Source organism: Glycine soja, chromosome 19 (assembly GCF_004193775.1).
Source record: "Glycine soja cultivar W05 chromosome 19, ASM419377v2, whole genome shotgun sequence".
NCBI lineage: Eukaryota > Viridiplantae > Streptophyta > Magnoliopsida > Fabales > Fabaceae > Glycine > Glycine soja.
The window spans coordinates 8,895,042-8,909,248 of NC_041020.1; the positions used below are offsets into that span (position 1 = coordinate 8,895,042).

The 14,207-nt window shown below is 32.2% G+C and overlaps 1 protein-coding gene across 1 annotated transcript; it reads right to left on the reverse strand.

The window, feature by feature from the left end:
* Positions 1-5,699: 5,699 nt before the first annotated feature.
* LOC114399074 (pectate lyase-like) lies at positions 5,700-8,992 on the reverse strand. The gene is made up of 3 exons (XM_028361177.1): positions 8,840-8,992; positions 7,326-8,066; positions 5,700-6,389 (listed from the first exon to the last, which is right to left on the reverse strand). The coding sequence occupies exons 1-3, from the start codon at positions 8,950-8,952 to the stop codon at positions 6,029-6,031; spliced, it is 1,215 nt and encodes a 404-aa protein (XP_028216978.1). The 5' UTR covers positions 8,953-8,992; the 3' UTR covers positions 5,700-6,028.
* Between the last annotated feature and the right edge of the window lie 5,215 nt (positions 8,993-14,207).

The following is a 14,207-nucleotide window of genomic DNA, read 5'->3' on the forward strand; positions in this document are numbered from 1 at the left end:
CAGTTTAAATCTGAGGATTATATTAAGAAATGGATGCAGAATTCATAGAGAGATGTCTACCTAGGAGCCTTCTTGAATGGGTAAGTAAAACTGAAGAAATAAATTTAAGTAATGTATGCATTATAATAACTTAATATTCTCCAATGTAGTGGACATTGGAAACTGATAGTTATATGTCCTAAGGATAATGTTATTGTCTAGTTTTGTTTCTTTTACAATAAGCCCAACAACTACTGAAAGGAATAGTTAACAAGTCAGTTTTAATTTGAAACACATTTACTTTATCATTAGTATTTGAGATCAATATTTTAATCTTACAATATACAAGCATGTTTTTCTTAACTAGTACTTTGAAAAGATTCAACGATGAACACAGGAGTAAATCCAAGGCACTTGCTAAATGGATTCAAGTTAAAGTAAGTAATTTAAACAATGTTTGATCTCTTCAAAATGAAATTTTATTACTTAGTTCACTAATTCTGGGATAACTTTGAATTTGTTATTGAATTTAGTGTAATAAGCAAAGAGGAAACACTGAGTGTGACTATTACGTCACTCATTGGATGTCAATCATAGTTTTAGAAGGTTTCAAGGATAATTGGAAATTAGTAATTGTTTACTTCATAACTAATTTCATTTGTAGTTATTATTATTTATATTAATTAAGTTATGTTTTATTGTATGATGTAGAATTTTACTGATCCAAGACCATTGGAACAAGAGATAATAAAGATAATTCACATTCAGTGGGCAAAATGTTTACTAATAGTTAGAAATGAAACATTAAGTGTTTAAGTAATTTTAGAATTGTTAGAGTTATGTTTAGCTTAGGTTATACATGATATTTGTGTATTGAGATTATTGTTTCATGCATGTTTAGTGTTTCTTTATTTATTAGTATTTATTCAATAATAATTTGAATATAATATATACTGTCTGGATTGGTTTGGTTCTGGCCTAAATTGGTTCTGCTTTTAATTTGAAGGTTTGGGTTCATTTAATAAATAAACAAAATATTAAAAAATGAAAAAATAACATCGATTTTGACCAAATTTGATGTTGTAATGCACCATATAACATCAATTTTGGAAAAACTGACGTAGTAATGCAACATACAACATCGGTTTTGACCAAAACAAATGTTGTGAGTACTATACAACATCGATGTGATTTTTGCTTTTTTTTGGCTATTTGCTAATATAGCACATCAGTTTTGGATAGAACCGATATTGTATAGTGGATTTTAACATTGATTTATATAATCGATGTTAAAAATGACCTATTTTCAACAACAACCATTTCAACATCAATTTTGAACCGATGTTGAATGTCCATAAAAATCGATGTTAAATACTTATTTTCTAATAGTTATAAATATAATTAATATTTTAATAAAAATATTTAATAGCATATTAAATATAATTATGTTAAAATTGAAGAAGATAATTAATTATCTTTTTAATTTGAGTAGATGTTGTCTTTGAAAATATTAAGTTGATTAAATTTAATTTTGATTCGTTCTTACTCTAATTATAATTGTGATCTAATACCTATATGAAATGTAAAAATTAAAAAATGTAATAAATGTAAACTTTTAATTATTTAAATTTGATTATTCTTTTTTATATAGCAAATACTATTATGTTTACATTTTTGTGTGTTCATAATTACTAATTTTTAAATATTTTTACTGTCAAAATTAAAATTTTATTTCAAAAAGAATATTTTAATCATTTTGAATATATTATTTTAATTATGTGATATTGTTGAAATTTTGAATTTGTGAACCTCATTGTCACTTAAATGTTGTTTACGACCTTACAAACCTGTGGCGCTTAAGCGTGATAGGATCTAGAGAGGAGTGAGTCTTTCGGTATGCTGGTGGCGCTTAAGCAAACCCTGGGTGGTAGTGTGGCCAGTCAAGGAGGAGCTCGCGCTTAAGCATAGGTTGAGACATGTCACTTAAGCACGAGTGTCTACTTTTTTTTTATGAATTCTAACTAAACTTCAATTTTAAAATGTTCTTGTTGTATGCACGAACCATAAATGGAATTAATAGAGTTGACTCATGTAATTCACATTAGTATGATATTTTGGTGATTGATTATCAAAACTTGTGGTGTGGAAAGTCTCATGATGAACGATGAACTATTGAAGGGTTCATAATTAGTGAGGAAGATATGAATGATGAATTTTTGATAAAGTGAACTATTATGATTAGAATTGGTGAATGTAATTATGATGGTTTATGATTTTGATTGAGTTGGCATATCTTGCATACATAGATAAATGATATTACATATGAGTAGGCATGTAAGTTGAGGGTGTTTGATGGACCCTTAACCTAATGCTGAAGGCTTTCGTGGTGACAATGTTGAATGAGCCTATAAAATAGATGGGCATGTGAATTCCTAGCTATAGAGGTTAAGGTCTTTGCAAGTGTTATTAAGGTAAGTTGTTACCCACACTCATCTATTTTTGATAAAACCATACTTCATCCATAGGGTTACTCTGAGTCTCTCTGAATGGTTAGATAGATGGCTATGTTAAGGGATGTATTTGGGTTAATTGCTCAAAAAGGTGAAAATCTCCTTGGAGTAAAAGCCTCAACATGACATATCATGATTTATAACATGTGCATTTGCATTTATGACTTGAGAATGATGTAATACTTGATGAGTAATGAAAAGGTTTTCATGTTAATAGTGTAGATGATTTTCAAATCTCTTTTCATTGAAATGAATTTGTGTACTTCTCCCACATGTTATTTTCTATTTAAAATGAGCTTACCTTACATTTTCTGTTGATTTGTGATGATCGTGTTATTTGACAGGGAGCAAACTATGATGTAGCTTTTGAGGAACATATCACTCATGGTTGAAGTGGACTTGATGGCGAGCTTAGGGATGAGATCCAACCCTTACCATTTAATTTATGTTTTGTTTTAGTGGGGACCAATGCAACTTAGGAATTAGATATGATTATGGAACTATGTTGCATTTATTCGCTTAAGGGAACCCTTGAGGTTTCTTTTGGATATCTTGTGATGTTTTGATGTTGCAGTGCTCTAAGGCACAAGTATCTTTATGTTTTATGACTTGATGATATTCATATGTGATGATTATACAACATGCTTAGAATTGTGAAAAATTCATGCATATTTTCATTAATTAAATAAATTTGAGAGTTTTTAAAAGGATTAAAAGTAAATCTTTTCACGTGATAGCTTTAGTGTTCATGCAATGGCATACATGGTCATTACAAAGTTTTAAAATTTTTAAGAATAACAACTAGTTTTAGTTTAAAATTTATTTTTAAAATAAACTCATTTTAAAAATTTCATATTCTATTAAAATTAGTTTAAGAATACTTACTTTTGTGTGATAGTGATGATGTGACAATAACAACAATTATTATACATGATGATGGTGTCGACGTTAACGATGATAAGAATGATGATGGTAACAATAGAAGTGATGACAGTTAAAGTGGTAGTAGAGATGACTAAGTCAAATGGAAAGAGTATGTGTTTTTTTAAAATTAAAAATCTAGTTCATAAAATATTTTTTCTTGATTTTGAATATAAATATAAAAGTGTTCTAATGATTAGTTTAAAACCATTTTGACTTCATTTTTATCAAAAGTGTTTTATTTTCAAAATTACATTTATAAACTAAAACTAAAACTAAAAAACGCATCGCCACCGTAAACAGACGCAAATTAAAAAAAGTAATTTCAATTCCATTATTTTTATAAGCTCTTAAACTCTTTACATATGAACAAAGCAGAATGGGATTAAAATGAACGCAACAGATGAACATTTTCCAATTATGACTGGTAGGTCAATTGAGTGTGTTTCTTGACGTGATAGAGGGGCCCCACTTCTTCCCTTGCCTCCATAATGGGTTTGATTCTTTTGAACTGCAGACCCCATCCCATATGTGGGATACCTTGTGCCCACTATCCAGTAATCTTTTGCGCACGATTGACGGAAGAAAACCTCCTGTGACTTGAATATGTGAGAAGTATTTTTAGGGTAAAATGATTATATAACTAACCAACAACTTCCCTCGCATGACAAGTAGCAATGAGTTTGGCGGAAAAAGATCTTCATTTTCTTAATCCACTTTTTCAAATAACTAGCGGTTTAACAGTGAATTGTGTTTTATTAATATATTTTTTGTCTATTAATTAGAAATTAAATAATAAGGTAAACATCACACGCTTACTAACTAACTAACTATATATATATATAGCTTTTGTCTATAGATAATATAAATATCACACGTTTATACTAACAGAATGATATATATCATATTAACAAATTATTCTGTTGATATAGAATGTTGATATATATTATATGTATTAAATATGACAATACACATCACACTAATAATATAAACTCATTAGTGTTTATTAAAAAAGTTAAATTTCTTTTAGACAATTATTATACTAATAAAGACAATCCTCATGCTTGACAATTTGTCTAATGGTAAATAATTAATTGAGTTAAATATGTTTAGTTTTGATCATAAAAATATCATGAATTTTAATTTTAATTAGTTCCTACAATTTTTTTTTATATATTTTTAGTTTACATGCATTTACCAAAAGTCATTCCGTCAAAGAAAAAAAAAAAACAAAAGTCACAAGAAGTTTGTATAATTTGTACAGGGTTTCTAGATATATAGTTCAAACTTTGTTATCACTATTGTTGTAGATATTAGCTGATGATATTCAGTTACAAATTTAGATAAATACATTTATTTGAATTCGATCGGTTATACATTTAGATAAATACATTTATTTGAATTAAGTAATTATCTATATGCAAGTTGTTAGGATTATCTCTAGGTGCATTTGAAATATTGCTACATGCACCTACTACCCATAAATGTACAGCCTTTGGCTCATCAATAAATATACGAGAATCACATTGTTCTCACTCTTTTAGTAGACAAAAAAATATCCGTTGATAGAAAATGATGTAATTTTAATCTTTTACTATATATAGAATAATTAAAATGTGTGTTTTTGTTAAAATATAATGGTTAAAAGTAATTATAGAAACTAAAATCAAAATTTGTAATATTTTCAAGGACCAAAAGTATAAGCTCACAATGCAATACTTTTTTTTAGCGTTAACTAGAGTCACATAAAATAAAAAGTATATATATAGTATACGATAAAGTAATTGCTATTAATTACTTATTCACCCAAAAAAAAAGTAATTGATGTTGTGGTCCTTCTTTTATATTCGGCTATTTGCCATGAGCTTTTAGAATATAATATGGCTTTATTGATTCCTTCTATGCTAATTAATGGTACCAACTTTCACTTTGATAGCCGCGCATGCAAAGAAGGAAGGACACCATTCAGTCAGTGATTAGAGAAGAAAGAAACAGAAGCTGCTCCTAAAATGGATCACCAAAGCAAAAGATGCATAGTATATAGGACTTTAGTAGAAGAAGCGTGCACATTAAAAAGCACAAAAGATCATTGAATCGGATCAACACTTACTGAACTTTCGTTTCCATTGTACATGCAACTATGCAAGATTGTCATGAATGTGATCACACTTAGAAGTATATTATTAATTATATCCATTTCAAAAGAGGACTAAAAAAAGAGAAATAGAAAACATTTCTTTTGGGTGACCCAAGATATCTCGGTGAATCTAAAAGACTAATATCTTAAAATATCAAAATCTCATTAAGAGCTTGACTTTTTTCAATATATGTTTTTTCAAATACATGAACTTGAAAAACCTAGTCTGACTGATCACATACTTAAAAAGTAATGTTATCTGTCAATTATGTCATATTATATGAAAAACAATCTTTTGAAGAGCAAAAGGCAGAGGATGTATTATATATAGTTTACTGCAAGGGAAGCAAATTAAGCATAAGGTGAATTAATTCATATAAATCATACATATTAATTTTTCTTTTTGCAACCCTGCAGCTGTATATATATTTCATTTCTTAGCTAATAATAATTAAAGTGATCATCATTAATTCATCAATCATCAGCAACGGTTGCCCTTTCTACAGGTAAGTGCACCAGCAGTGGTGGTCATGGAGCCAACAAGAGAAGAAGGTCTTGCACTGAGACTTGAAGCCCTAGCATAGCTGGAAGAGGCACCAGCACCAGATTGCCTGAAGTATGCTCCATTCAAGAACATGTCACCCTCTGACCTCCAATTCCACCCCATCCACTCACTCTGTGGAGCATCCTCATGCTTGGTTACCTCTTTGCTGAACCTGATGTTTGGGGCAAGGAACCTGTTCCCTTGGCTGTTGATGGTAGGATTTGCACTCCCACCAATTGCATACATTTCCCAGTGGGTGTAGTCGTTGTTCACCACATGGAAATACCCGTGTCTACACCTGCAACATTAAGATAACTTTTATAATTAGTATAAGTAAAAGTCACATTGATTGTACTATTGGATAATTTTTATGAAAAATGTTAATTAATGTTTTTAGAGCATTAGTTAAAAACCTAAAAAGAAAAAATTATTGAGATATGTAAAATTGTGTTGTTTAGACTTTGTGTACGTTTTTTTTTTATAATTTTATAATAAATATTTTTTTTATGTCCTAGAGATATTAGTTGACAAGATCTATTTTTTATTTAAATATTATAACATTCTACTTAATTTTGATTGGTGAAAACTTCTTTCATGTATATTAAATGAACCTAATATCTACTTTTAAATTATATGGAAATAAATATAAAAGAACTTGATTATGTTAATATTGATATTGGGGCTTTATAAAAATTTAACAATAAAATGTGTGTATACGTATGAATGTATATATAGCTATTTTGGCAGGAACTTGGAGTTCTATGATAGAATTACTACGATAAACCATATATATATATATATATTAATGGAAAAAGTGATAAATCCCGTTACTATGTTGACACTAGTGAGTCACAAATATACATATCTAAGCATATTATGTTAATTATAAGTACTCTGAAATAGCATGCAACTGTAACATGTCTAATGTCATGTCATTAGTAAATAATAATAGAGATTACTTTCAAAACTTTTAAATTTTATAATAAAAAAACTAGCATTTTTTTTAAAAGATACTAAAAGAAAGACTCGCTATATTTACAAACACTAACAAACATATTAAACCGTTATTAGAAATTATTAAGTTATGAGCCAGGGACCCATTGATTAAGGAGGAGGCAGGAAGCCTACAAAGTTTAAATTTTATGTTTTTTTTTAGGGTAAATTTTAAGTTTTTAACTAATAAGAAATAGCGTATTAAAAATATAATATTAACATTTTTAACTTTTGTACATACCTTGGCATTCTTTGGACAAGGCCTTCACCAAAATGATTGAATGCTATAGTGACCTGCATGTCCTTGTCTTGGGTGTACGAATCACTGTGTCCCAAAAGCATAACCTTGTCATGATGGGTCATGTAATTGTTGGAGATGGTGATGGCCGTGGATCCATGAATGGCATCAATGAGACCATCACGACAATTAGACAAAGAGCAATGATCAACCCAAATATGCTTCGAATTAAAGATGGACACACCATCACCGTCCGATTGAGTCCAAAACCCAGAGTGATGTGGAGAGTCTCTAATGTTGGTGTTCCCCGTGGGCTTGCAATCATGAATGTGAATACCATGGATAATAATGTTACTAACATAGTGTATAGTAATGCATCCCCCATTAGCAATGTGAACACTAGCACCCCTTCCATCAATTGTCTTGAAGGAATTCACCAAAAGCTCTTCTTTTAGGGTGATCACCATGTCCCTCTTGAAAATGATCCACAATGGCTCGTCTTGTATGGCTGCGTACCTTAGGGTTCCTGGCCTAGGGTTCACGGCATCGTCGTCGCCGGAGTCGGTGACCACATAGATTCGACCATTTTTTCCTCCTATTGCGTCCTTGCCAAACCCAATTGCACAATCAGCTAGTCTTTGCCGGTTGTTCTCCCAGTTGGATTCACAACGCCAGCAATCGTCAATAGGGTTCCCTGTTCCGCATGATAAATAACCCAAGTTTCTTCTAGAGGCATTGATGCTTCTGTAATGAGAAAAATAAAATGTTACATGTTTGTGTGCTTTATATATAGTCGTCCTAAGTTACATATTTTACCACCCAAGACCAAGAGTAAATAATACAAGCATTTATTTATTGTGAAAAGATTTATATGCTATTATCTGATTATAACTATTTATGTATGATATATTTCTTAATTTTTATTAACACAAATATTTTTTTAATTGATAATGTTTTTATTTAAGCCTGGCTACTCTTTTGACCCTACTTCCTCAATTTAGCAAATTTTATGTCTGAATGTAAATTTTGTCATCTTTCAATTTAATATATAATATTTAATAAAAACGTTGACGTGACAATCTACTAAGTTATCATATAAGTACATTCTTACCAATGTGATATTATATACCATATTGCACCGTCAACTTTTTCTAAATAATGGATATTAAGTTAACAAATAAAACAAAATTGCACAATAAAATACTGAAGAGATTAAATTCAAAAAAAATGGAGGGTCTAAATTTGTAAAATTGAAAGAAAAAGAATTACAAGAAAAGATGTAATTAAGTCAAACTTTTACACTAACACTGCATGTCTATAAAACTCTTAATTTTATTTATTTTAGGGAAGTAATTGTTTATTATCAGATTTCTAAAATGAAGTTTAGAAAAAACCGTTACTTAAATAAATAAAAAAACAATATATCTATAGCCAGATGCTAAAGATGAACCTAATGAATAATGGAGATTGAGAACACAAGCACAGAATATGAAGCAAATGATTCTTTGGTTTATTACCTTTGTACTTCTTGTACTACTAACTCAGGGTCTCTCACTGCGGAGGAGGAAACAAAACAGGGTGTCAGAAGAGAAAGAGCAAAAAGAACAATGATGCATGAAAGGGGAGCCATTTTTGCTGTTCTCTTTGTTCTTAGTAGAGCTGTAAGGTGGGAGAGTGGGGAACTTTGGGTGAATGGAGGGGGTTTTATAGAAAGAAAAAGTCCTTCAATCAAAGAAACAAAAATAGTAGTAAGAAAAGCCGAGAGTAATGGCGTGATTAAATTTTTCCAAGTGGGGTCTACATTATAGTAATTTCAGCTTTTAATGCACAGGTTATTTGCTTAGTTCTTATACAGTTAGATGTGTTGTTTGTTTGACTTGAATTAAATTAAATTTATATAAATAAAATCTTAGATTTGATTTTTGTAAATGAAAAAAAAAATTACTGTGATTAAAGAAAGATCCTATATAAAAGTGATCTGGGTAGGTTTTTCTGACAAACAAGCATAGTTGTCATAGAAGTTGATAAATATTTTTCACATATAGTGTAATAACCTTAAAAATAAAACAGGTAAACATCGTTTGAAACCGTTACATTAATTACCCCCCTAAGAATTTCATTTGTTTAAGCACCAAAGTCAAATTGGTTGACCTCAGTGGACGGATGCATAAGGTAGACAATGAAAGGCACATGCCCCACCAAATTTTAATTTCTTGTGTTTTCATTATCATAGCATTGACTTTGATTTTTTCTCGTGTATGTTTCTAAAACTCGTTCATATTTATGTGTTCTCTATTTGATTTTTTTCCCCATCAATGTTATGGCTTTGTCATGTCTTAACTAAAAGTGTTGTTCTACAATACACATATCTCCTTCTTCTCCGGTTCTTCTCCCCCTTAAATTGTGCCATGTTTCATTAGAGTGTGATCCACATACATGCACCATACTTAACTACGTGATTTAAGGTCTTGGAATTCGGAGATTACAGTATATATGTACGCGCACACATACGATGAGGCTATGTGTCTAATTCATCATTTTGACGGGCACAATTAATTGTTATTCGTTGAACACTTTTTTTTTTCTATGCCCTTTATCGTGGTCAAAACCTTAGTTTAGTTTTTATGCATTATTATATAGATGTCGAGATTGATTTGATTATATGCTTCTCTTTTTATATAAATTGAGGATTACGAACATATATTTTTAATATATTGAAACAGTGAAACGATATAATATGTATTATATGAACTAAGGAACAGTGCAATGTAGCAATTATTTGTTTGGATTTTTTTTATGATATTGAGATAGAAATAAAAATATGGAAAATTGGAATTCAGAAGCAACGTCACTAACGGGTCACTCGAGTCAACCTGGTTCAGAGAGAAGATGAATAATCAGAATTAACAGTAGGGGTCAAAGAATGAAGATGAGCTCAGGAAGAAGATAGGTTTAGAAGAGAGAGAATCATACCAACAACATGTCTTTCCTCAAGGAGCATAACCCCTTAAATGCACGTTCTCCCTGCGGACCCTTGTGCTCCTTCTCGTGGCCAAGTTTTGTGGATCGCCTTCCACGTGTCCATCATTCCTAACAGAATTTCCCGCACAATTATCACCCATGGAATTACTCGTTACAACACCCTTCCCTTTGAAATCAACCTTGTCCTCAAGGTTGAATCGAGGATAAATCGAGAATAAGATTATTTAATAGCTGCCAAATCCTCCCACGAAGCCTCACTAGCATCAAATGACTCCCACTGAATCAGTACCTGCTGAATTTCAATATCATTCCTCTTAATAATTCTTGTATCCAAAACAGTATTAAAGTTGAATGATTGGGCCAAATTCTGTTGTTGTAATTGGCATTGGTAAGTATTGTTGTGACTAACTTCCTTGAAACTTCTTAAGTAAAGAAATGTGAAAAACTAGATGTATGCGTGCAGCCTCGGGTAATTTCAACTTATAACCAACCTGTCCCACACGTTCCACCACTTCAAAGGGTCCAAAGAAACGCATTCCCAACTTTTGATTCTTTCTAAGAGCAACAGAGTGTTGCCTATATGGTTGTAATTTCACCAAAGCTAAATCTCCCACCTCCAACTAAAAGTCTCGTCTCTTCTTGTCTGCTTGCATTTTCATGTAATTTTGTGCTCTAGCCAAGTTCCCCTTGAGCTTCTGTAAAATTTTGTCTCTATTAATAAGAGTTTCCTAGAGAGATTCAAGATCCTTAGGATGGACTTGATAAGGAACAACTGCAGGTGGTTCTCTGCCAAATACAACTTTAAATGGACTCATACCAAAACTGTGATGATAAGAAGAGTTGTACCAATATTGTGCCCAAGCTAGCATAGGGTACCACAACTTAGGATTATCAAGCACAAAGCACCTTCAGTACATTTCAAGAGTCTTATTAAGGATCTCCGTCTGGCCATCACTTTGAGAATGGTAAGATGAACTCATAGCTAAAGTGGTTGCTTGAGCTTTAAACAGCTGCTGCCAAAAAGAATTGATGAAGACTCTATCACGATCAGACACAATAGACTTAGGAAATCCATGTATCTTTGCCAAATTATTGATAAATGCATCTGCCACCAACTTACTATTAAACTCAACTTTTAAAGCAATAAAATGGCCAAATTTAGAAAGCCTGTCAACTATGACCATGATAGTAGAATAGCCATGAGAAGATGGTAAATTAGTGATGAAGTCCATAGCAATGTCCTCCCAGATTTGTTGTGGAATGGGTCATGGCTGTAGCAATCCTGTAGGTACTGCTTGATCCACCTTAGCTTGTTGACAGATACTGCAACATTTGATATAGGACTTAATATCTTCTTGCATTTTAGGCCAATAAAATTGACTACAAATTCTAGCAATGGTCTTAGTCCTTCCAGCATGGCCCCCCATTTTAATGTCATGAAACTCTTGTAAAATCTAGTTTCTCAAAGCTGAATCTTCAGGAATCATCAATTTCCCTTTTCTAAATATTAATCCATCCTTTACATCATACTTAGGATCAATGGTTCCCCCATGAGCATAGCGACTGATCAATTCACTTAGTAACTTTTCCTCCTTAGTAACTGCTGCAACTTTTGCTAACCAATGATTAGTAGGCTCTGACCAAGCTATAAACAAGCTTCTAGATAATGCATCAGCAGGGATATTTTCCCTACCTGATTTATACTGTATGGTGAAATCATAACCAAGGAATTCTGGTAACCATTGTTGTTGTTCCGGAGTCTGTAATGTTTGCTCCAACAACTCCTTAAGGCTTTTCTGATCAATTCTAATAATGAACTTATGGCCTAACAAATAATGCTTGAATTTGGCCATGGATTCAGTGATAGCATAGAATTCCCTAGTATAAGTAGATTGCTTCTGCATTCTAGGGGACAAATTCTTAGAGAAATAAGCAATAGGATGTTGAGATTGACTCAGTACTGCTCCAATACCCGAACCAGAAGCATTAGTCTCAAGTACAAATGTTCTCTAAAATTAGGAATTGCTAACACTGGAGCTGAAGTCATAGCTTTCTTGAGCTACACAAATGCTTGAGAAGCAAAATCAGACCATGAAAGGAATTCTTCTGCAATAAATCAGTGAGTGGCCCAGCAATAGAAGCATAATTTTTAACAAATCTTCTATAATAACCAGTGAGTCCTAGAAATCCTCTCAATTGTTTTATAATAGTTGGTTGTGGCCAATTAGTAATAGCTTCCAGCTTAGTGGTTTCCATAGTCACTCTTGCACTGAACAAAACATGGCCCAAGTAATCGATTTGTCTAACCCCAAAATAGCACTTAGAAAGTCTAGCATAAAGCTTATGTTGTTGTAAGGTTTTTAGCACAAATTCCAAATGAGAGAGGTGACCATTCCATGTAGGACTATATATCAAAATGTCATTAAAAAAAAACCAATACAAACTTCCTCAAGACTCCCCTAAATATGTCATTCATAAGACTTTGGAATGTAGTAGGGGCATTAGTGAGCCCAAATGGCATAACTAGCCATTCATAATGTCCATGGTGAGTCTTGAAAGTTGTTTTATACCTATCCTTAGGTTTCAAAAAATCTAGTGATAACTAGACCTTAAGTCCAACTTGGAGAAAAATTCAGCTCCAAACAGAATCAATTCATCAACTATTGGAATAGGAAATGCATCTTTAATCGTAATAGCATTCAATGCTCTATAGTCAGTGCACACTTTTCGAGAACCATCCCTCTTCTTGACCAAAATAATTGGAGAAAAAAAATGGGCTCTTACTCAGCTGGATGATGCCTTCCTCAAGCATTCCTTGCACCAATTTCCCAATTTCATCATTTTGACTATGTAAATGCCGGTAAGGCTTGACTTTAACCGGTTTTGATCCCTCCAACAAGGGTATAGCATGATCATGAGACTTGGGAGGTGGTAAGGATGTGGGAGTCTCAAAAACAAATTCATATGTATGCAAGAGAAGTGCCAACTCCGGTTCTAAATTAATAGGTAATTCAGATAAAGGAAACTGAAAATTGGAAGGTTCAATAAGCTGCATACTGAAAACTTCAGCAATAGAGTCAGTAGAAATCATTCTCCTAATATGATGTAAATGAGCCTGAGTAGGAGTACCATCATCATCGCCCTGTAGGGTTATAAATTCCCCATCATGTAAGAACTTAATTTGCAAGGAATCATAATCCGCGATGTGAGAACCAAGTGTTTTCAACCAGATAGCTCCTAATATCAAGTCAGCACCAGAAATTGGCAGCAAAAATACAGGTAATTGAAACCTGTTGCCTTGAGCTTGAATGCTAAGTTCTCTGATCATGCCTATAGGAGTCATGTAATTACCATTATCAACCATAACTTTAAACAAGGGTGATGGCTCTATAGGTAGTTTAAAAAATTTGGCCACTCTTGGCTGGAGAAAATTGTCTGAACTACCATTATCAACTAGTACCTTAACGGGTAAGGTATTGATATGAGCTACAAATCTAATAGTGCCACCACCAAGACCTCCTTTCAAGGCATTCAAGGAAAGATGGTGAGGATTGTCAATCACAGTTTCAGCAATACTATTATTATCTCTAGACACAACATCAAAACTCATCTCAGCTTCACCTTTATCATCCTCAAGTTGTAACATTAACATCAGCCTGTTAGGGCACTTATGATTAAATGTGAACTTATCATCACAAAAGTAGCACAACCCTTTTTCACGCCTTAATTGCATCTCAGCAGGAGAAATTTTCTTAACATAATTATTTCTAAGAAGAAGAGTATTAGGAGTAGGCAACAATGGGGGCAAAGATGTTTGGGTAGTATTTTCAGCAGCATTAGAAGGAGTAGAAATGAAATTAGCAGTGTGAGCAGAAATAAGGGAATATCTATGAGAATAATTGT